This window comes from Lithobates pipiens, unplaced genomic scaffold (genome assembly GCF_037356315.1).
Source record: "Lithobates pipiens isolate NorthernLeopardFrog02 unplaced genomic scaffold, aLitPip1_a1.2 Scaffold_11, whole genome shotgun sequence".
NCBI classification, from domain to species: Eukaryota; Metazoa; Chordata; class Amphibia; order Anura; family Ranidae; genus Lithobates; species Lithobates pipiens.
Genome location: NW_027507696.1, coordinates 15,160,803 through 15,183,998, shown reverse-complemented (window position 1 = coordinate 15,183,998; position 23,196 = coordinate 15,160,803). Strand labels below are relative to the sequence as shown.

At 46.1% G+C, this 23,196-nt stretch overlaps 1 protein-coding gene, 1 long non-coding RNA gene and 1 gene segment (V, D, J or C); all 3 read right to left on the bottom strand.

Moving 5' to 3' along the window:
* The window catches only part of LOC143960247 (uncharacterized), a 181,753-nt gene extending 161,159 nt beyond the window's left edge, over nt 1–20,594 (bottom strand). Inside the window, exon 1 of the mRNA XM_077468627.1 lies at nt 20,224–20,594. Coding sequence (XP_077324753.1) covers nt 20,224–20,242 — 19 coding nt within the window. The 5' untranslated portion in view covers nt 20,243–20,594. The remainder of the gene's footprint in view (nt 1–20,223) is intronic.
* LOC143960253 (immunoglobulin heavy constant mu-like) overlaps nt 1–23,196 on the bottom strand; it is a 140,827-nt gene that overhangs the window by 54,385 nt on the left and 63,246 nt on the right.
* On the bottom strand, nt 15,282–19,941 carry LOC143960277 (uncharacterized). The gene is made up of 2 exons (XR_013270291.1): nt 19,815–19,941; nt 15,282–15,753 (listed from the first exon to the last, which is right to left on the bottom strand). It is a non-coding gene; the product is annotated as an uncharacterized LOC143960277 (long non-coding RNA).

Below are 23,196 nucleotides of genomic sequence, written 5' to 3'. Positions count from 1 at the left end.
TCGGTATTTTTCGTTCCGACACGGAGGAGAGCGGATCAGTAAGTTGCACCAACACTCTACACACACAGTAGAACATGCCAGGCACACTCACACCCCCCCTTTACCCCCCGATCACCCCCCCAATTACCCCTGCCCCCCAGTCACAGTGACACCAATGTCATTTTTTTTTTTTTTTTTTTTTGCATTGGTGTCATTTGTGACTGTAATAACTGTTAGGGCAGTTAGAGTTAGCCCCCTTTAGTTCTAATGTACCCCCCTAACCCCCCCAATAAAGGTTTAACCCCGTGATCACCCCCCGTCGCCAGTGTCACTAAGGCTGGGTTCACATTGCAGCGGTTTATGAGAACGAATGTGATTCGCACCGCACTGCAGTGCAAATCACATCCGATCTCTGTGCGATTCGAGTTCAGCCATTCGCCGCACCCGCCGCACCCGCCACACCCGCCGCACCCGCCGCAAATTCGCACGGGACCCTTTTTTTGGCCCGCAGCAGAATCGGATCGCATGGGTGTTCACACCATGCGATCCGAGTTTGCAGATCGCACTGCGATATGCGAACTGATCTGGGGGTGTCAGTAACATTTCACTGACACTCCCAGCAGTTCGCATAGGGCAGTGTGAACTGCCGCCGGGAGGCATGCGATGCGGGAACCCGCCGCGCATTCGTGGCGTTTCCGCATCGCTCCAGTGTGAACCCAGCCTAATAAGCGATCATTTTTCTGATCGCCGTATTAGTGTCACAGGTGACGCTAGTTAGGCAGGTAGGTATTTAGGTTCGCCGCAGCTTTTTATAGCGCCAGGGACCCCCATATACTACCGCATAAAGCCCCCTGATTGCCCCCTAGTTAACCCTTTCACCTGTGATCACCATATAACTGTTACAGGTGACGCTGGTTGGTTAGTTATTTTTTTATAGTTTCAGGGCACCCGCCATTTATTACCTAATAAAGGTTTAACCCCCTGATCACCCGGCGGGTGTCATTTGTGACTAATAACTGTTAGGGCAGTTAGGGTTAGCCCCCTTTAGTTCTAAGGTACCCCCCTAACCCCCCCAATAAAGGTTTAACCCCGTGATCACCCCCCGTCGCCAGTGTCACTAAGGCTGGGTTCACATTGCAGCGGTTTGAGAACGGATGTGATTCGCACCGCACTGCAGTGCAAATCACATCCGATCTCTGTGCGATTCGAGTTCAGCCATTCGCCGCACCCGCCACACCCGCCGCACCCGCCGCAAATTCGCACGGGACCCTTTTTTTGGCCCGCAGCAGAATCGGATCGCATGGGTGTTCACACCATGCGATCCGAGTTTGCAGATCGCACTGCGATATGCGAACTGATCTGGGGGTGTCAGTAACATTTCACTGACACTCCCAGCAGTTCGCATAGGGCAGTGTGAACTGCCGCCGGGAGGCATGCGATGCGGGAACCCGCCGCGCATTCGTGGCGTTCCCGCATCGCTCCAGTGTGAACCCAGCCTAATAAGCGATCGTTTTTCTGATCGCTGTATTAGTGTCACAGGTGACGCTAGTTAGGCAGGTAGGTATTTAGGTTCGCCGCAGCTTTTTATAGCGCCAGGGACCCCCATATACTACCGCATAAAGCCCCCTGATTGCCCCCTAGTTAACCCTTTCACCAGTGATCACCATATAACTGTTACAGGTGACGCTGATTGGTTAGTTATTTTTTTTATAGTTTCAGGGCACCCGCCATTTATTACCTAGTCTCACTAGTGTACCCCTAAATTTAGGGGTGTCTACTTTCCAAAATGGGGTCATTTGGGGGGGGTTTGTGCCATCTTGGCATTTTATGGCCTTCAAAACTGTATTGCCCTTAGAAAGCCTGAAGGCGGTGCTTGGTTTTCGGGGCCCCGTACGCGGCTAGGCTCCCAAAAAGTCCCACATATGTGGTATCCCCGTACTCAGGAGAAGCAGCAGAATTTATTTTGGGGTGTCATTTCACATATGCCCATGGCATGCGTGAGCAATATATCATTTAGTGACAACTTTGTGAAGAAAAAAAAAAAAAAAAAAAAGTTTGTAATTTTCCCGCAACTTGTGGCAAAATATAAAATATTCCATGGACTCAACATGCCTCTCAGCAAATAGCTTGGGGTGTCTACTTTCTAAAATGGGGTCATTTGTGGGGGTTTTGTGCCATCTTGGCATTTTATGGCCTTCAAAACTGTAATAGGTAGTGAGAAGTGAACTCAAAAATTTACGCCCTTAGAAAGCCTGAAGGCGGTGCTTGGTTTTCGGGGCCCCGTACGCGGCTAGGCTCCCAAAAAGTCCCACATATGTGGTATCCCCGTACTCAGGAGAAGCAGCAGAATTTATTTTGGGGTGTCATTTCACATATGCCCATGGCATGTGTGAGCAATATATCATTTAGTGACAACTTTGTGAAAAAAAAAAAAAAGAAAAAAAAGTTTGTAATATTCCCGCAACTTGTGGCAAAATATAAAATATTCCATGAACTCAACATGCCTCTCAGCAAATAGCTTGGGGTGTCTACTTTCTAAAATGGGGTCATTTGTGGGGGTTTTGTGCCATCTTGGCATTTTATGGCCTTCAAAACTGTAATAGGTAGTGAGAAGTGAACTCAAAAATGTACGCCCTTAGAAAGCCTGAAGGCGGTGCTTGGTTTTCGGGGCCCCGTACGCGGCTAGGCTCCCAAAAAGTCCCACATATGTGGTATCCCCGTACTCAGGAGAAGCAGCAGAATTTATTTTGGGGTGTCATTTCACATACGCCCATAGCATGTGTGAGCAATATATCATTTAGTGACAACTTTGTGTAAAAAAAAAAAAAAAATTTTTTTTTTGTCATTATTCAATCGCTTGAGGCAAAAAAATAAAATATTCAATGGGCTCAACATGCCTCTTATCAATTTCCTTAGGGGGTCTACTTTCCAAAATGGGGTCATTTGGGGGGGTTTTGTACTGCCCTGCCATTTTAGCACCTCAAGAAATGAGATAGGCAGTCGTAAACTAAAAGCTGCGTAAATTCCAGAAAACGTACCTTAGTTTGTAGATGTGACAACTTTTGCGCAAACCAATAAATATACAATTATTGACTTTTTTTTTACCAAAGACATGTGGCTGAATACATTTTGGCCTAAATGTATGACTAAAATTGAGTTTATTGGATTTTTCTAATAACAAAAAGTAGAAAATATCATTTTTTTTCAAAATTTGCGGTCTTTTTACGTTTATATCGCAAAAAATAAAAATCGCAGAGGCAATCAAATACCATCAAAAGAAAGCTCTATTTGTGGGAAGAAAAGGACGCAAATTTTGTTTGGGTACAACATTGCATGACCGCGCAATTACCAGTTAAAGCAGCGCAGTGCCAAAGTGTAAAAAGACCTCTGGTCATTTACCAGCAAAATGGTCCGGTCTGAAAGTGGTTAACTAGGACTTATTTGGGGGGTAGGGCTTATAATGCAGCCATCACCGACAATCATGCTAGGTCTTATTTTTGGGGAAACAGGGTAGGTAAAGTTAGAACTTTCATTTTCTGTCAAAAAATTTGTTTGTTTTATATAAGGTTTATTGGTATGTGGTAGGGTCATAGGCTTAAAGATTACATCACTTCTGTGCATCCTGAAATCATAGCATTGGCTTGGAAATTACACAACATTTTTAAGATTAAGATTAAGATTTTTAACATTTCCAGTGAAATTTGTTGAGACACTGATAATACTATATGTTCGCTAAATGATTTGTGATCACATTAAAAGACCCTCTTTGTACTGATTGCTATTTTTAAAACTTTTTTTTCTCATTGGTACAGAAGCTCCCATAGACTTGAATAGGGCTTGTTGATAATTTCAGGGTTAGCAGACTTTTTGCTGGGTTTGCCAAACTGCCTGTAAACCAAACTTTGTCTGGTTCAGTCATCCCTAGCTGTGAACATATTGTGTCGCATAGTGTCGCTGGGGGGATGGGGGGGGGGGGTGATGGGGCATTTCTCTTCCCTTCCCCCACCATCCCCCACCATCCCCTTGCATAGGGGTGGGGGCGGGGTCCTGCCTCCTGTGCATCGGTGTCATGATTATTTGCTCTGCTCGGTGTGTTCACACACCTGAACATGGAGCTGTTTTTCCTCTTCTTTTTCCACCAATTGGAGCTTCGTGACGTTTGGTGGGGATCCGCACTTTGCTGGGGATATAAGCTGTCTGGGTTAGCCAGCTGACCATTTCACATTTACACAAGCCGGACTTCCGGCATGTCCACAGCCATAGAACTATACACAAGGTAACTTAGATTTACATACATCTTTTAGTTTACCACCATATGGTGGGTTTGCCTTGTATTCACCCACAGTGGGTATACATTACACATTCCCTCCGGTTGCAGTCTACTCAATTATTACATTTTACATCATTGCATACTATTTTTTAATTTATCTACAAGTATGGATTTGTCCCACTAATAGTAAATTTATTTTACAAAGTTTTATCTCTATATCCTTGCAGAGCAGTATGGACTGTTAAGCATACATCAGACACATATGGTCGTGATATGGTCACCTGGTCTCCACCCAGCTGCTGTCCTTGATTCGTATGCAATTCCTCACCTCAGCCCCGGGGGAGATCAATGTTCCTGTCCTTTGCATCCCCTGGACATAGCCTGGGCCGGATTGTAAGTTGGCCTCCCTTTATTTGAGAGATAGTTCTCCGTATAAAGGTTATCCCATATTCATAGATATCCTTGATTTAATTTCAGAGCATTTTTACTCCTGATGATTGGTATGAGCCATGAAACGTGCGTCAAGTATATATCCAACCGATGCCCAGACACCATGAGCAATTGCTTATGTTTATTGACTTTATGAATGGATGAGTGTGTCTATGCATTTGCATTGTTAACCATGTTGCATTCTATTCTGTATAATAACTGTATATTTAAAGAAGTGTATGTAAACAAGTGTATCATACTTTACTTTGTCCTATATCCCAGACTGACACATTTCATGATGTGATTTGTATTTTATAAATAAATGTAATTAAAGTATTCATTCAGTGACATGCCTCATTTAAAGTCCCATTTCCCTCTCTCTCCAAATGTTGTAAAAAACATAATGTGATTGGCCTAGCACTGCCACAAGGAGTGGGTCATTTACTCCACCATAACTGCAATAACTAGACATTTTCATTGCTCCCAGCCATTGAATAAAACAGTGGTGGGGCGAGGGAAAGGTAGGTATGTACTGCTGGGGGGGGGTTACCTGTTGTTTTGCCCTGCATAGGGAAACATAGGTTTGCTTTAACTTTTATTATCAGACTATGCGCTGAACATAAAATCGTATATTTTTGTTATGTGTTATGATTATTTATATTAAAAACAAGGAAGCGTTGTGTTTAAAAAAATAAATGAAAAAAAATTGACTAGGTCAGAGGAGGAGCATGCCTCTCTTCTCTCTGCTAGTTGAGATGGAATCAGGGCCGGTGCTACAACTAGGCGGATTAGGCAACCGCCTAGGGCGCACTGCCGCCTAGGGCGACCGGCTGCTGGCTATTTTACACTGTCCTCCACAGAGCCATGTCACGCAGTGCCCCCGCCCTGGCTCTCCGCTCTTATGTGTTTCCAGTCGAGTAATCCCCCCTCTCTGCTCTTCTATAAGCCATTGAGTTTCACAGGTCCAAAAACCTCAGGGCGCTCTCTAATGTGTGAAGTTGGGGAGGTGTGGGCGGCCGGGCATCCATCGCTACATGGCCGTGAACAGCGAGGGGCTGGCAGAGAGCAGATAAGCCGGAGAGTCGGGGACTCGGAAGAAGAGCTCCACTGTGGCCCCGCCTCCTCCGTGACATCACCCCCTGACCCCGCCTCCCCCAGGAGGCAAGTGCGCGCAGTGTACCCCATGCTTCCAGAGCACGGACTGCTCCAAGTTCCTCTCCGAAGCTGGATGACAGGCTCACCACTCACTGGGGGAACAGAGCTGTCACATAGGACAGGCAGGAGGCGCAGGCTGCAGCGGGAGCCGCTAGAATTGGACGGATCGAAGTAGGAGACTGGCATCATGGTATAGAAGGTACTGTGTGTCATACACCTGCAGACAGAGACTGGGACAGAGGTGGGACTACAGGAGCAGGGCTAGGGGTCTCTCATCTCCTTTCAACTCCTCCTCCCCCTCTCTCTCAGCCCCCTCCCTTCCCTCTCAGTCCTCCCCCTCTCTCTAAGCCCCCCCTTCTTTCTCAGCCCCCTCTCTCTCTAAGCCCCCTCCCCTCTCAGCCCCCCTCGATCAGCCCCCCTCCCTTCTCTCTCAGCCCCCCTCGATCACCCCCCTCTCCTAGCCATCCCTATACTCTCAGCCCCCCTATCTCTAAGCCCCCCTCTTTTCTCACCCACCAGTCTCTCTCAGCCATCCTCCCTCTATCAGCCCTCCCTATTCTCTCAGCCCCCTCCCCTCTCAGCCCCCCTCGATCAGCCCCCCTCCCTTCTCTCTCAGCCCCCTCCCCTCTCAGCCCCCCTCGATCAGCCCCCCTCCCTTCCCTCTCAGCCCCCCTCGATCACCCCCCCCTTCCTAGCCATCCCTATACTCTCAGCCCCCCTCTCTCTAAGCCCCCCTCTTTTCTCACCCACCAGTCTCTCTCAGCCATCCTCCCTCTCCCAGCCCTCCCTATTCTCTCAGCCCCCTCTCTCTCTAAGCCCCCTCACCTCTCAGCCCCCCTTGATCAGCCCCCCTCCCTTCTCTCTCAGCCCCCCTCGATCACCCCCCTCTCCTAGCCATCCCTATACTCTCAGCCCCCTCTCTCTCTAAGCCCCCTCCCCCTCTAAGCCCCCTCCCCCTCTAAGCCCCCTCCCCCTCTAAGCCCCCTCCCCTCTCAGCCCCCCTCCCCTCTCAGCCCCCCTCGATCACCCCCCCTCTCCTAGCCATCCCTATACTCTCAGCCCCCCCTATCTCTAAGCCCCCCTCTTTTCTCACCCACCAGTCTCTCTCAGCCATCCTCCCTCTCTCAGCCCTCCCTATTCTCTCAGCCCCCTCTCTCTCAGCCCCCCTCTCTTCTCTCTCAGCCCTCCCTATTCTCTTAGCCCACCTGTCTCTATCAGCCCCCACTCTCTTAACCCCCCTCTCTCAGTCCTCCCTTCTACCTCTCTCTCAGCCCCCCTCTCTCAGTCCACCCGTCACTCTCAGACCACCCATCACTCTCAGCCCCCCTCTCTTAGCCCTCCCTCCATTCTTAGCCAGCCCTCCCTCTCTCAGCCTCCCTCTCTCGGCCCTTCCTCCTACCCCCTCTCTTTCAGCCCCCTCTCAGTCCCCCTCTCTCTTAGCCCCCCTCTCCCCTCCCCCCAATTAGCTGGTCTTGCCTAGGGCACAAAATAGGCTAGCACTGGCCCTGGTCAGGTAGGCAAGTGTATGTGTCAGATAGGTCAGTGTATGTGTCAAGTCACATGTGTTACAGGGGCAAAGGGGGTGGAGTCAGGGGCGGAGCCAAAGTGGGGGCGACAAAATGAGGTTTCGCCTAGGGTGTCAAAAATCCTTGCACCAGCCCTGGATGGAATTGTTTTTTTTTTTTTTTATTAAGCTATCAAACACTGAATCAAACAAGTATGTGTATTAGATGCCTTCCATGTCCATACCTTCCATGTTCTTACTCCTTGTCTGCATTTACAGTACAGGCTGCAAACAGGCTAAGAATAAACAGAGCAGTGGGATTGATTTACTAAAAGCATGCAAAATCTGGGGCAGCTCTGCAGAGAAACCAATCAGCTTCCAGGTTTTAATGTCAAAGCTTAATTGAACAAACTAAAGTTAGAAGCTGATTGGCTATCATGCACAGCTGCACCAGAGTAGTAAATCTCCCCCCCAAAGTTTACACTGGCTTGACTCAGCCACGAAAGAGCAGCAATGAGAGATTATATTTAAACAGGTACTTGGTAAACCTAGGTATAATAAACAAGCAAAAGATGTTCATCTATGAAATAGGAAGAGCATGTTAACCACTTCTCGGCCCTTTAAGTGGATCGGAATGCCAATCATTTGACCACTGCAATTGGCTGTCACAACGCATCGGGAGCTTTCAGTGACACATCAGTTACTGTGCTGGGAGCAAGCAGGGAGCACACTCTAAGCACAGTAAAATCTTTATATAGATACAGAAGGATATATGCGACTGCTTGGCATTAAAGCCCGCACCCCAAGATGTTGCTTATATGTGTGCAGTCAGTGGGAAGAGGTTAACTTTGTAAAGTAAAGCTCTCTTTACTTCAATCAGCCTTTTTTTGTGCAAGGCAATGTTTTACATGTTTTGTTGGGTTTCCATTTACAGTCAATAGCAGACTTCATCTAGGATACAGCCTTCTATGTATGTTGAGGGGAATCTGGCTGTTTTGTTGATAAACAGAACAAAGTAGCTGGGAAATGTTATTAACCACTAGCAACTTAATGGCTTTATTTAGTGTTTGGTTAAGGCAAGGGTAGACAACCTTGTCACTACAATTGTTGTGGAACTACCTATAAGAATTTATAGGACTACGACAGTCCCAGGTATGACTGTTAGAGCCAGATGCAAAATGTGATTTTTAGTTTCATTGCTTGAAACCTAGATTGCCTTCCTCTGGGTTAGGATCAAGGTTGTGGCATGTTAAAGGATAAGTTCAGCTTTGGGAACATGTTACATGTTCCACCCGATTTTAGAGTGAAACATATAACTCGTAGTCAGAGTCTTCAAGCGGGAAATGCGATACTCCTAAGAACCAAGGCCTGAGGTGTGCCTTGGCCTAACTGGTCAGTATGCCTGAAAAGAGGGCATACCCTGAATGTAAGAATAAGAACAATATGCTATGAGAATATAAGAAAACTGGGGAACGGGTGGGTGGGAACCCAGAGATCCCGACAACACTGGCCCTGACAGAGGAGGAGGTTTAAATAGCCCTCTCAGGCTCCTCCTACAAATACAGGCTGGCCTACGGCCAGCCTTTCAACTTGTAGTCAGAGTCTTCAAGCGGGAAATGCGATACTCCTAAGAACCAAGGCCTGAGGTGTGCCTTGGCCTAACTGGTCAGTATGCCTGAAAAGAGGGCAAAAAGACACAAAATTTAGGTGAAGAAGGGAAGGTAATGAACCATCACGGATAAAGGTGTGCTCCCGGACGGCAGCAGTACGTATCCAGCAAGTAACCGGAAAGTATTCGCTGTGGCAAAAGAACATACCGACTCCTGACTTGGTGACGAGAAGGAACCCCCTATCGAACCTGCGACACTACCCCGAACCCAACTGAACATCCCCTGAAAGATTGAATTGAGCCTAATGCCCGCGATACCCAGACCGGAGAATGAACTGCTCGTGAAATGAGAGGATACGTGAGGGGAAAGGAACAAGTTCTGGCCCGAGGAACCCCTGCAAATGATGGCGAAATACCTCAATGAACACCAGTGAAATAGCACAGAGACATACCCCCACCCCCCAAGAGGGTAAGTGGCAAAAAGACCACTAGTAGGAGTGCAAAGGCTGGATACCTGATGGATGCGATTGAGTAAGCAGAAAGGCCCATGTACCATGGCAATAATATTGTCAAACATGGAGAAACCATGCCAGACACAGGACCCCGGTCCCACCATATTTGATCGAACAGCTGAGTCAGAATCCTGAACCAAGGAGGGCCAGACTACCTCCCGGGGGAATAGTCCCATGGCATGATACAGACATACCCAAGCCCCCCCCTACTTGGAACAAGCTGGGGATCGGAAAACAACTGGACTGATGTCCCCAAGTAGAACTCCAGGCACTAAGTTAGACAAGATCAGAGCCAAGAGTGGAATCCAGAATCATTATGACATCTGCCCAACCTACCACCTAAGGACCGTCATGGGGACGTGGCTTAGCACACACCCTGAGAGACTATACATCCCTGGGCGGTAACCAGGGCCTCAACACAACAGGACATTAACTGAAGAAAAATTGCGACTGCTTATGACCCAAGGGTGATCCCAGTGGTGAAATGACCTCAGCACCAATCAACTAGTCCCCAACAATAGCCGGGCTGAAAGAAGTGAGTGCAAGCATGGTTGATATCGGTATGGATGCCAAGACGGCCCAACCTGAAACACAAACTACAGAAATGACAGACAACCAGACATGAGAACAACAATACCCCCCTACCTAACTAAGAATGAAACATGAGCAGAAAAGACAAGACCATTGCGCGTAAAAGAACCTGACGACGGACCCCCCCCCCCATGTAAGTGGTAAGTGAGCCCGAGTAACCTGCAGCGCAGAGACAGGTAATTAACTGAAAAACTCAGGGCTAGTGTACCCACAGGCCGTGGTGGGTAGTCGTATAGATGTGGTGAATGAACATGCAACATATGACGTATGGTATACGGGCGAGAAGATTGTGGACAACAATCAATTAACAAACGAAAAACCTCAGCCCGTATGGATCTATGGACGTGACAGATCCTGAAGTGTGAGCCCTAGCTACCTGACCCAGGCACAAAACATGACACAGACACGATGGGACATGACAATCAACAAAGACAAAAGACTACCAGAGTATGCCATGAGTAAACGACGCCCCTCTGAGAAACTCAGACTGAAATACTATGACAGACATGCTGGCAGCAACACAAAGACAGAAACGCTGAGACAGAAACGCAACACGCCACGATGAAAAACACCATGACAGAAAACGCTGAAACTTAATGCTGATGCAGAAACGTAGAGACAGAACCAGGGGCAGAAACGCAATGACAGCGACAACCAAGACTGAAACGCTGAGGCATAAATGCAGTGCCAGAAATCCTGGGGCAGAAATGCTATAACAGAAAAACTGAGACAGCGACGCAACAGCAGAATCCTGGCCAGAAATGCAATGCCCAAAAACACGCTGAGACTGAACGCTGAGCCAGAAATGCAAAGACAGAAATCCTGAGGCAGAAACGCTATGACCGAAATGCTACGACTGAATGCCGAGCCAGAACACTGTGACTGAACGCTGAGCCAGAAAAAGTTGGTGCAGAACACTATGACAGAAACACTGGGGTAGAGACGCAAAGACAGAAAAGCTTGGGCATAATGCTAGGACAGAAAAGCTGGAAGCATGCTGGGGCGGCCCCCTGTGACAGAAATGCTGGGGCGGACTACTGTGACCGAAATCCTGGGGTGAAACACTGACAGAAATCCAGGGCCAGAACGCTATGACAGAAATCCAGGGGCAAAACGCTATGACAGAAATCCAGGGGCAAAACGCTATGACAGAAATCCAGGGGCAAAACGCTATGACAGAAATCCAGGGGCAAAACGTTATGACAGAAATCCAGGGGCAAAACGTTATGACAGAAATCCAGGGGCAAAACGCTATGACAGAAATCCAGGGGCAAAACGCTATGACCGAAATCCAGGGGCAGAACGCTATGACCGAAATCCAGGGGCAGAACGCTATGACCGAAATCCAGGGGCAGAACGCTATGACCGAAATCCAGGGGCAGAACGCTATGACCGAAATCCAGGGGCAGAACGCTATGACCGAAATCCAGGGGCAGAACGCTATGACCGAAATCCTGGGGCAGAACGCTATGACCGAAATCCTGGGGCAGAACGCTATGACAGAAATCCAGGGGCAGAACGCTATGACAGAAGTCCTGGGGCAGAACGCTATGACAGAAGTCCTGGGGCAGAACGCTATGACAGAAGTCCTGGGGCAGAACGCTATGACAGAAGTCCTGGGGCAGAACGCTATGACAGAAGTCCAGGGGCAGAACGCTATGACAGAAGTCCTGGGGCAGAACGTTATGACAGAAGTCCTGGGGCAGAACGCTATGACAGAAGTCCTGGGGCAGAACGCTATTACAGAAGTCCTGGGGCAGAACGCTATGACAGAAGTCCTGGGGCAGAACGCTATGACAGGCATCCAGGGGCAGAAACGCTATGACAGACATGCCGGACAGAACGCTATGACAGTAATGCTGGACAGAAAACTGGACGGAACGCTGCGACGGAAATGCTGGACGGAACGCTGTGACGGAAATGCTGGACGGAACGCTGTGACGGAAATGCTGGACGGAACGCTGTGACGGAAATGCTGGACGGAACGCTGTGACGGAAATGCTGGACGGAACGCTGTGACGGAAAAAATGCTGGACTGAATGCTGTGACAGAAATGCTGGACTGAACGCTGTGACAGAAATGCTGGACTGAACGCTGTGACAGAAATGCTGGACTGAACGCTGTGACAGAAATGCTGGACTGAACGCTGTGACAGAAATGCTGGACTGAACGCTGTGACAGAAATGCTGGACTGAACGCAATGACAGAGAAAGCTGGACAGAGCGCCATGACGGAAAATGCTGAACAGAACGCCATGACGGAAAAAGCTGACTGAAAACAAGTGTAGATTTAATCTCTAAACACTTGCTCTACGCGTCTAGTGTGATTATGGCGTTTATATATCCTCTCCATACCCCTTTGGAAGGTTCCTCTCTTATGCCATGTAATGCATGGAAACCATACCATCCAATACAGTAGCATATGCAAGTAAAACCAAATATACTTAAATGCTTAGATAGAACCCTCCATGGTTATCTTTCCATCCTGTTTTATTTTATTGATTATTTCTCCTTACTTTTGGGGAGGGGGGGGGAGACTGAGCCCAGGAAGTGGTGCGAGGAGATGGATGAACACCCCCCCCCTCCCCCCTCCATGAACGCCGGGCGGCTGCACACTGGCCACCCAGAGCTGAGGGGAGATCGTAAGGTAGGTGGAGGATGACCGCTTCCCCCCCCCCTCCCCGTGGGAATACCGGGGGGAGGGGGCGGGCTGCCTGCAGGAGAGCTGAGGGGAGAGTGTGGGTGGATGACAGAAGGACAGCCGAACATCCCCCTCCCCCCGGCGGGAATACAGAGAGATGCGGGCGGGCTGCCTGCAGGAGAGCCGAGGGGAGAGTGTGGGTGAAGGACGGCCGATCACCTCCCCTCCCCCCGGCGGGAATACCGGGAGGAGGCGGGCTGCCAGCATGAGAGCCGAGGGGAAAGTGTGGTTGGAGGACGGCCGATCACCCCCCCCCTCCCCCGGCGGGAAACCGAGAGAAGTGGGCGGCTGCAAGCAGGAGAGCTGAAGTGACAGCGCAGGTGGAGGACAAAAATACGGCCGATCACCCCCCTCCCCCGGCGGAAACACCGGGAGAAGCAGGGGGGCGGCCCCCCAGATCTGCTGGCGGCGAAAGGCAGCTGACACACCCCCCACCGGGAGAAAGCAGGCGGGCGCCCCCCACGTGGCGTTGGATCAGCTTAGGAGAAAAGCTGGCGGGCACGCCGATACCACACCCCCCCTCCCCCACCGGGCACCCCGGGAGAACAGAAGGGGATCAGAGTGAAGAGGGGGTGGGTGGCGGGCGGATGGTATCCTCGGTAGTGCCTCGCACCCCCCACCCCAACGTGACCCGTGATTTTCACTCAGCAAGAAGCCAGCAGTGTCGGCATCACCCAGAGATCCCGACAACACTGGCCCTGACAGAGGAGGAGGTTTAAATAGCCCTCTCAGGCTCCTCCTACAAATACAGGCTGGCCTACGGCCAGCCTTTCAACATGTTCCCAGTGCTGCAGCCGCTGCTCAATGCCCCCTCCCCCCTCCCTGTGGCAGCAGTATGGGGAGGAAGTTCCCTGCACTAGCTGTCAGTTTTTGAAAGCAGCGTGGCCATGTGGGGCTCCGTCAACACAGCCGGGTCATTTAGACACAGAGCCCTGAGTCTGAATGAACTACAACTACATGAACTAGGTCACAGCTGTGGCATTGTCTTTTTGCACCCTGAATTGTTGTTCCTGAAAAAGGGGAGTCCAGTGGTGCAGAGTCATATTTATTGCTACGAGTTCCAAGATGCTGATGGAATGTTTGGCTTGCTTGGGTGACTATGCATGTTCCCTGAAATTTGAGAGATTGGAACACACACCTCAGCCCAAGAGGTTGACATCTGTCAATATTACCTTCCACTTCCACTGATATGGAAGAAAGGACTTCTCCATTGTTAAGGTTGGGTTTCAAAATCCACCAGGCTAGGGACTTCTTTGCGTAACTGGACAAAAGCATAGTGAAGTCAAGGGAAGGAGCTTGTTTGCTCCATGCAAATAAGGGGTGGTGTTGAAGGGACCTTGGGTGGAATTGGACAAATGAAACAGTTTCAAAGTAGGCCACCATGAGGCCCAGAACTCCCGTAGAGAACCTTACAGAGGAATGCCGCTTTTATTTTAAGCCCGATCATGAGATCTGAGATAGGCCAATTTGTTTTCTGGAAGAAAAACCTTTATTGGGCTGTGTCTAAAATGAGGCTCAAGTACTCCATGTGGAGGGAAGGTTGAAGATTTTTGAAAATGTATTATACAACCGAAAGCCTATAGCACCTGAATAGTCTAAGCCCCTGTACACACGGTCGGAGATTTCGACAACCAAATCTGTTGGATTTTGTCCGTCGAATTTTGCCCGTCGGATCTTGTCCGAAACTGTTGAATACACACGTCGGACTAAGTTGTCGAAAAATCCGATCATTCAGAACGTAATGTCGTAATTTCGTTACGATGGGACTACGTTCAGGCTAGTAGCCAATAGCTTTGATGTAGGAATTTGATCTGAGCATGCGTGGCACTTGGTCCGATCTAAATTCTCTACACATGATCAGAGTATGTCCGATCGAACCAGTTGGTCGGAAAATATTTCCAACAAGTTGGAAAATTGGGTCCGACGGATATTCCGACGGAATCAGTCCGATGCATACCACACACAGTCGGATTATCCGACAACACGGTCCGATAGGATACATTCCGACGGATTCTCCGACCGTGTGTACAAGGGCTTATGGATGTTTGCAGATAAGTAGGAGGAGGAAGAGTCCTTCAGAAAAAAATTATTCAAATTCACTGTGACCTGAATGCCCTGAGTTCTTGAGAGGGCAAGAAGGGATGCAGGTACCTTTGTGAATACCCTGGGAGTCAAGGCTAGGCCAAAGGGTAGTGCAAAAAACTGAAAGTGTTTGTCCTACAGCGAAGAATTGAAAGCACTGATACCGTGGTTAAATGGGACTATATAGACAAGCATTTTGAATGTCTACAGATGCAAAGAATTCCACTTTTCTCAGAGAGGCAATTACTGACCGTACAAATTTCATATGAAACTTGGGAATTTGAAGGTGCTTGTTTAGGGTTTGGGGCAAGTTACCACAACTCCATTATGACGTAGTTTTTAAGATCAAAGATACTATGCGGGTGTCTCTTGTCAATTTTAAATTGTATTTTTTAAAATGTAACTGCCTACTCCCAAAATGTAATTTGAAGTAAAGCACATAGCCAAGTATTATTCTACACAATTTGTTTTATTCTGCATTAAACAAAGAAAACAAATAAAATTAAACATGCTATCTGCCAATAGAACTTAACCAAAAAGTGCATTCTATGCATCCAAAAATATAGAAAATATAACAAATCAAATCATTATTTATCAAACAAAAATTAAAATAAAAGCCTCATGCATGTGTCCCGTTTCTTAATATAGGGGGTCAACATTGGCAAGAGTTGGTGAATGCAGGGGTCCGTCACCTGGAGATAATTCCAAAAAACATCTGAATTATTCTCCTGGAGCTCCTGCAGCAAAGGCATATGACATAATTGGTGACAATTAAGAAACCAATTTTTGGTGCAAGAACTCCTCCTCCTCCTGTTCCTGGACTGGACTTGGGTCAAAGCAATAACTCCAAGGCCAATAATAACACGTTATTGCCTCCGATTCCGCAACATGTCTGGTTGACGAATGGCCATTCAGAAACAAACTGAGAAGTGCAAAATGAAAAGTGCAAATTGAAAAGCGCTAAGTGAAAAGCGCAAAATGAAAAAAAGCATGAATCAACACTCTACTAACACAAAATTAGCAGAAGGAGCCCAAAGGATGGTGCTAAAGAGCTGAAAAATCATGTATTACGTCACTATGTTTGTGCTTGTTGTCCCACAATTCCTTGCCGTTTGTATGCAAGACAGAATCCAGGCACACGCCTTTGGACAAAAGTCTGAGGTTTTGTCTGTGGAAAATCCGATCGTGTGTACGAGGCTATAGCCTAGTGATAAATCAATCTCACAGTGTGTCTTATGCCGCGTACACATGATCGGACTATCCGTCGGACTTAGTCCGGCAGACAACCTGCCGGACTTTCGCGAGCGGACCTGCCCACACACGACCGGACTTTTCCGGCGGACAATTCGCCAGATTATTGCGGGAGTCCACCGGACTTTTCAAATGAACGGACTTGCCCACACATGGAGTAAAGTCCGTTCATTTTGAACGTGGCTCCAGGTAGACGGAACTAGCGAAGGAAGTGAATGTCACCACCTCCATCGGCGAGATTAACACCTCGCTAACCCCGTCACCTGGTATGGATTTAAAGGGGAACCCCTACGCCGAAAAAACGGTGTGGGGGTCACCCCATAGTCCACAGCAGACCCTTATCCGAGCACGCAGCCCGACCGGTCAGGAAAGGGGATGGGGATGAGCGAGCACCCCCCCTCCTGAGCCGTACCAGACCGCATGTCCTCAGAATGGGGGGTGCTTTGCGGCCCCCCCCACCCCAAAGCACCTTGTCCCCATGTTGATGAGGACAAGGGCCTCTTCCCGACAACCCTGGCCATCGGTTGTCGGGGTCTGCGGGTGGGGGGCTTATCAGAATCTAGGAGCACTATTTAATAATGAGGCCTCCAGATTCCGGCCCCCCACCCTATGTGAATGAGTATAGGGCACCATTCACCTGGGGAAAAAAGTGTACATAAAAAAAAAAAACACAACACAGGTACTTTATTAGAAAGCTTCGGGGGTCTTCTCTTCTTCCGTCTTCGGGGGTATTCTCGCCAGACTCCTCCGCTATCTTCTGCTAGCTCTTTTACTAGTGGAGGAACCTGGCTTTCTCTTTCGTCGCTGCCGCCATCCGGGGGTCTTCTTCCGACTTCGGGGGTCTTCTTCCGACTTCGGGGGTCTTGTCCTGCTCTTCGGGGGTCTTGTCTCGCTCTTCGGTTCTTCTTGCCGGGCCTCCGTTTTCTTCTTCCAGCTCTTTTACTAGCGTTGGCCCGGTCTACTGTCACTGTCGCCGCCTTCTGCTTCTTCTTCTTCTTCTTCTTCCAATGTTGACACAACGCTCTCTCCGGCCGTAATGCTGGGGACGCGTTGTGCGGTGACTTATATAGGGACAAGGGGCGGGGTCACCGGGTGATGCCACATGGTGACCCTGCCCCTCATGATGTCACAGTCCCAGCATCCTCCTGGACTGTTCCCCAAAGCACCCCCCCATGTTGAGGGCACAAGGCCTGGTGCGGCTCAGGAGGGGGGGTGCTCGCTTGTCCCCACCCCCTTTCCTGACTGGCCAGGCTGCGTGCTCGGATAAGGGTCTGCTATGGACTTTGGGGGGACCCCCACGCCACTTTTTCGGTGTAGGGCTTCCCCTTTAAATCCATACCAGGTGACGGGGCTAGCAAGGTGTCAATCTGGCTGATGGAGGCGGTGACATGCACTTCCTCCGCTATTTCTGTCTACCTGGAGCCACGTTCAAAATGAACTGACTTTTCTCCGTGTGTGGGCAAGTCCGTTCATTTCAAAAGTCCGGCGGACTAGCACACAGACGGGCGGATTGTCTGCCGGACTGCCGAGTCTGGCAGACAATTTTTAGTCAAAACTTCTTTCTAAGTCCTCCGGACTTTTGGGAACAAAAAGTCCGCCAGAGCCCACACACTGGCGGATAATCCGATCTTGTGTATGCTGCATTACTGCTCCTGTTTAGCATTGCTTTGCCCTTGCAACAGGATTGATAAATGTCTCCCAATGTGATGATGTGAATGATTTCTATTTAAAACAATGTTTTTTCTGACATTCATTTTGTGTGCATTTTAAAATGTATAAAATGCATCCAATGCATTCAGTGGAAACAATCTCATAGGAGAGCTTATTCTTTTCAGTTCATGTAATTGCAGAAGGTTGAGTAAGTGATACGTATGTAACAGGCATTTACATAGTAGGTTTATGTACATAGACAAAGCACTGTGCTACCCCAGTTATCACAATGATAGAATGTCTTACAGAAACTGTTAATGCAGACCTCAATGCTAAGCTGAGGCTACATCTAAATGAATGCAATATATAGTAAATAAAGCAAAATATGCTTTTTATTTTTAAGACATATTTTCTGACAGGACTTAGGACATGCAGCCTGGACATTGTGGTAATTTTCTTGGCTGCCTGACATAATTTCTTTTGTGTAAATATATTTAACAATTTAGGCGGAAGAGTTAAAGGTCTATCAAACCATGTTCTTCTATCAAAGAGTCAACCACAATACTAAACATTTCCTATGTATTTAATTACCTCTTATTCTTATTGCAGCCTTTTCCAACTAGGGCTTTGTGGAATTCTAGATTTCCTAGAGAGGTTTTTAGAGGTTCTTTAAGCAAGGGGCTATATCTGCCTCTCAGATAAGCTACCACTGACTCCTGTTTTTTTTTTTTTTTTTTTTTTTTTTTTTTTAGCATTAGGCATTTTTTCCTACTGGCCACCAATGCAAAGGCCATTTTTCCTACTGACCATCAGTGTAATGGGCCCCTTCTCTCACAACTCTTCAGTGTGGAGGGGCCCTTTTCTGATTCATCGCTAATGTACAGTGGTCCTTTTCCCACGGACTACTAATTTACGGGAGCAATTCTCCACTGACCACCAATATAAAGGAAACTGTACTAGCCTTCAATGCGAAGGGGCGTGCCTTTCTAATGGGCATTTATCTAAGGGGGCATTTTTCCACTGACCACCGGTCAGTCACTCTTATCTGGCCTTTAGTTTCATTGTTATTACTAAAAATAATTGTGTCGTTGTGTGGTTGTAAAATACTCAAAGTATTCCTTTTTCCATACCTGTATTTATTATTATATCTCAGCTCACTATTTACACTAATGTACCTTGAGCTGTAGATATAATAAATATAAGAAGGGGTTCCCTGATATTTGAACATTATTTCAAGGGTTCCTCTGTGTTAAAAAGGTTGATAAATGCTGCCTTAGTGTATCATATGTGTTTACAAATACTACATTTGGTAAATTGCTTCTTAATTATAAAAATAATGACCAGTATTGGGTGTTACAGTAGCAAAATATTAAAATTTTCTATATGTACATAGCATGCCTTCCATTGGACCAATTATTGTATAGATCAATTGATGCAGAAGCACAGACTTTAAACACATTCTCAGCTGCCAATTTACTTTACAGCTGCCTGATCACGTATACACACACCATAATGTAACATACATGCACATACAAACAAATAAACAAATACACAACTGGTGGACCTTCATATGAAAGTGACAATTATACTAGACATATTAAGTATAACCATGCACACCAGAGTGAGAAATAAATCTAGGGCCATCATTTATGGTTAAATCTAAACTGATGACCTGCAAGGACTTTTAAGGCATCACCTATGGGCAATTTTGAGTACCAGAGTTTGTAGCTGTTTCACAGACACACAAAATTTAAGGCTTGACAAGTTTGATGTTTATTTATTTGATGCATATCCAACTTTTATATCTTATAAAAAATGTACTTTAGCATATTTTTTTACTGAAAATATGTGTTTGAAAATAGCTGTGCTAATAGTGTGTGACATAAAAATTGCAACTACCACTATTTATTCTGCAGGGTCTCTGATTTCAGAAACTTTCATAAAATATATAATATTGGGGGTTTTAGTTTAAATTCAGTCCTAAAATATGTGCATAAAGATTAAAAAAATAAACAGCCCTTGCAGCGACAAATGTTAAACTATATACAATGCAATAACTTTAGTATATTTGCACATTCATACCTTTCTCTGTCTTGAAGAAATTGCCATTTGTTTCCCCATGTCATTGATTATTTTCTCTTTCATTATCACCATCAGATGCACTATCTGCATGTCCTTAGATGAGGATAAGACTAGGTGAGCATCTCACTTATAATGAAACTCATACTGAATGTGGAGGATGCTTAATATTTGACTTCACAAAAACAGGAAATCAGATTTCTTGGGGCATTATGTACACTGAATGTGTACAGACACATTTAAACTGCCAGATTGTAAGAAAGTGCCATTTTAGTTGTTTTAAAGGGTAAGTTCACCTTCGTACACTTTTTTATTTTTTTTCAAAATTCCAGCCCCCCATGCACCAATATAGCATTCATGTACATTTTTTGCAAAAATATCAAAGCTTTCCATTAAATCTACAGTCACTTACTTTTCTTGTCCTCATCCATGTATTCAGACGTTTACACTTGTAATGTCTTTCTTCCTGATCAGACTTTAGGTCATGACACAGGAAGGAGTTGACCAGCTGACCTCATTAGCACACACCCTGCACTATCCACCCTCCCATTTCCAGTTGTACGATTTTAAATGAAATGCGATCAATCAGTGATCTCCCTTCTCACCAACTGCACAATATAAAATCAGATTGCATAGTGTATGGCCATGTTTACACACCTAAAATTACTAGTTGCACTTTCAGTGCCATTAATTGTTACCGTCACACCAAACACAGAAGCAAGCACACATTTTGCCATTTGAAAAAACCAGGGGCAAATGCTGCAAAAACACACAACCCACAAAAAGCCAGAATGTCCCATTAACCACATGTATAGTGCAGCCAATTGAAATCAACAGGCTGTCCTTTGCGTGTCACAGGAAAAAAGAGCCCCAAAACGTGCCCTCCCACTATGCTAGATGTGAATGGGGACTGAAAGTGAAATTGATGAGATGACACACAAACAATAAGGCTCCATTCACATCTATGCATTTCCTTGCATGCAACCCTATTTGCAGGTATCCAGGCAATCTCCTGTTGCCTGTTTTTTTTTCACTGCCAAACAGGGACTTTGCTTTGTGGGACTGCACCGCAACTGAGAGCCAAGTGTTTGGCTCATGGCTGCAGCATGATCCCATTCACTTTGACAATGCCATCTGTCCAACTTGGTGAGTTGATTTAAAATTTCTGCAAAGCGATAGCAGTGTCAACTCACTCGTAGATGGGAGGTCAGAGGACGGTCAAAACATGGATCAACTTCCTGTTTTTACCATCCCCTGGCCGCCCCTGTGAAAGGAGCCTAAAAACTTTACCTAGCAAAGCAATAGGTTTGTTTTAAGGTCCCCTCCCAGAAGCAAATTTTCACTTTTCCTTAAAACCCCTCAATTTAGCCACCAGGAGTGTAGATAAAGTTGAGCCATGAAGTTGCATGTAACAGTGCTGGTAATTGGCTGTGTGGAGTGATTAGGTTTCTTTTAATTTTATAGAAGGAGACATTGAAGTGAACCTATCTCCTCTGCTGTGGTTGAGCAGTTGGGTAAAACACAGGTTAACTTGACATAGTTGTTCATTAGTATTGGCTACAGGGAAAATAACCAGACACAGGGCTCATATTTGATGTAGAGTTAATTGTAAGGATGTGGGTTAACAAAGGTTATGGAATTTTATTTTTAATTCTATAGCAGTTAAATCTTTTTTTATTTTATTATTCACATACAGGATGTGGTGTAACAGAATGAGCCATACAAAATGTCATCCTGTGTTTTATAAATTATTACATCTCGTGGTTTACTTTTTCTCCACTCTTGACCATTAAAAGAAAAATGGGAAAATAAAACAACTGGTTACTTTAAACTTTGCAGACTGCTGAAAGTAAACTTTTTCTAACAGAAACATGGGACTGCCATTACTGACCTTCTGAAAATGCTATTTGACTGGCTATTGTGCTGATAGCTTTAATATATTTTGAGTCACGTACCTGTAAAATTAGTATGCAGTAAAGCCAAAAGGTCTTTTTTATATAACTAGGGCATCAGCAAAGCATGACAGCCAGGCACTTTCTAGACATGTGCACCATCAATAAATTTGTTTTGTTCCATTCCCTTCCGTTTTGTATTAGCAGTTAATTCGTATTTCGTAGTTCGTGTCCGAAATTCAATTTGAATTCATACGAAATACAAATTTTCCCTAGGTTCATTAACTTTTCGCAAGAATTATGAACGTGGGTTATGATGAATTAAAAAAGCAAAAGATACCTTTCTCAATATGGCAGTTGTTGACACATTATGCTCATTATGAGGGGCTTCCACCATCCCTGTGCTGTGCTGACTTCCTCCTGGAGCTATACCCCTGCTGTGCTCATTATGAGGGGCTCCCACCATCCCTGTGCTGTGCTCATTATGAGGGGCTCCCATCATCCCTGTGCTGTGCGGACTTCCTGGGTTTGTACCCCTGCTGTGCTCATTATGAGGGGCTCCCACCATCCCTGTGCTATATTGACTTCCTCCTTGAGCTGTATCCCTGCTGTGCTCATTATGAGGGGCTCCTACCATCCCTGTGCTGTGCTCATCACTTCCTGGGTTTTTAACTTCATCATAACGAATAATCATAATTATTATGAAAATAATAAAACAATATTAACAAACATTCTTATTTTGTCTGATTCTGAATTTCCCATCGACTACCAGTACCAGTCTCCCACTCCCATATTAAAAAAGGTCATTTTCCCAACCCTCACTCAGCAGTAGAAGAAAACCTCTGATTGGTCAACAAAACACCAGTCACTTTTCCGTTGTAACGGAATTTGGATCCGAAATTTGCCAACAAAATTTCGTATTTTGTATACAATTCGGAAGCATAGAAATTTGCATTTCAGATGCTTCTGAATGTACGAATATTCGGAAATTCGTACAAATTTTCAATTCGTAGGAAATAAACCGCACATGTCTAGCACTTTCAGGATGAGAAGTCAATCATGGGAGTTTCCATGCTTCTGAATCAAATTTGTTACTGCTTTACCCTTTATTTATTTTTTAAATTTAACTTAAGTTAACTAGTCTCTTCTTACTCTTTGCCTCTTAGTTATTTTTTGGTAGATTTTTTTAAATCCTTTTTTATTATTATCATTTTCATTTGCATTTGCTTTGTTTGCAAATTTTTTGTGTCATGGGGGAAAAATGCACAAAAGTAAAAAAACTAAAACAAAAAAACCCTTTATTGCATTTATAAATAACTTTAAAATACTTTGTACCAGAATCAAAATTTTAATGTTATTATAAATGCCAAAGAATAAAACAGAAAATAGTTTCATACTTACTGTAATTTTCCTTTCCTGGTGCCTACCCATGGCAGCATACCTGTGATAGCTCCGCCCCGGAGTCCTCCCCTCAGGATAGTTAATAGCTTATA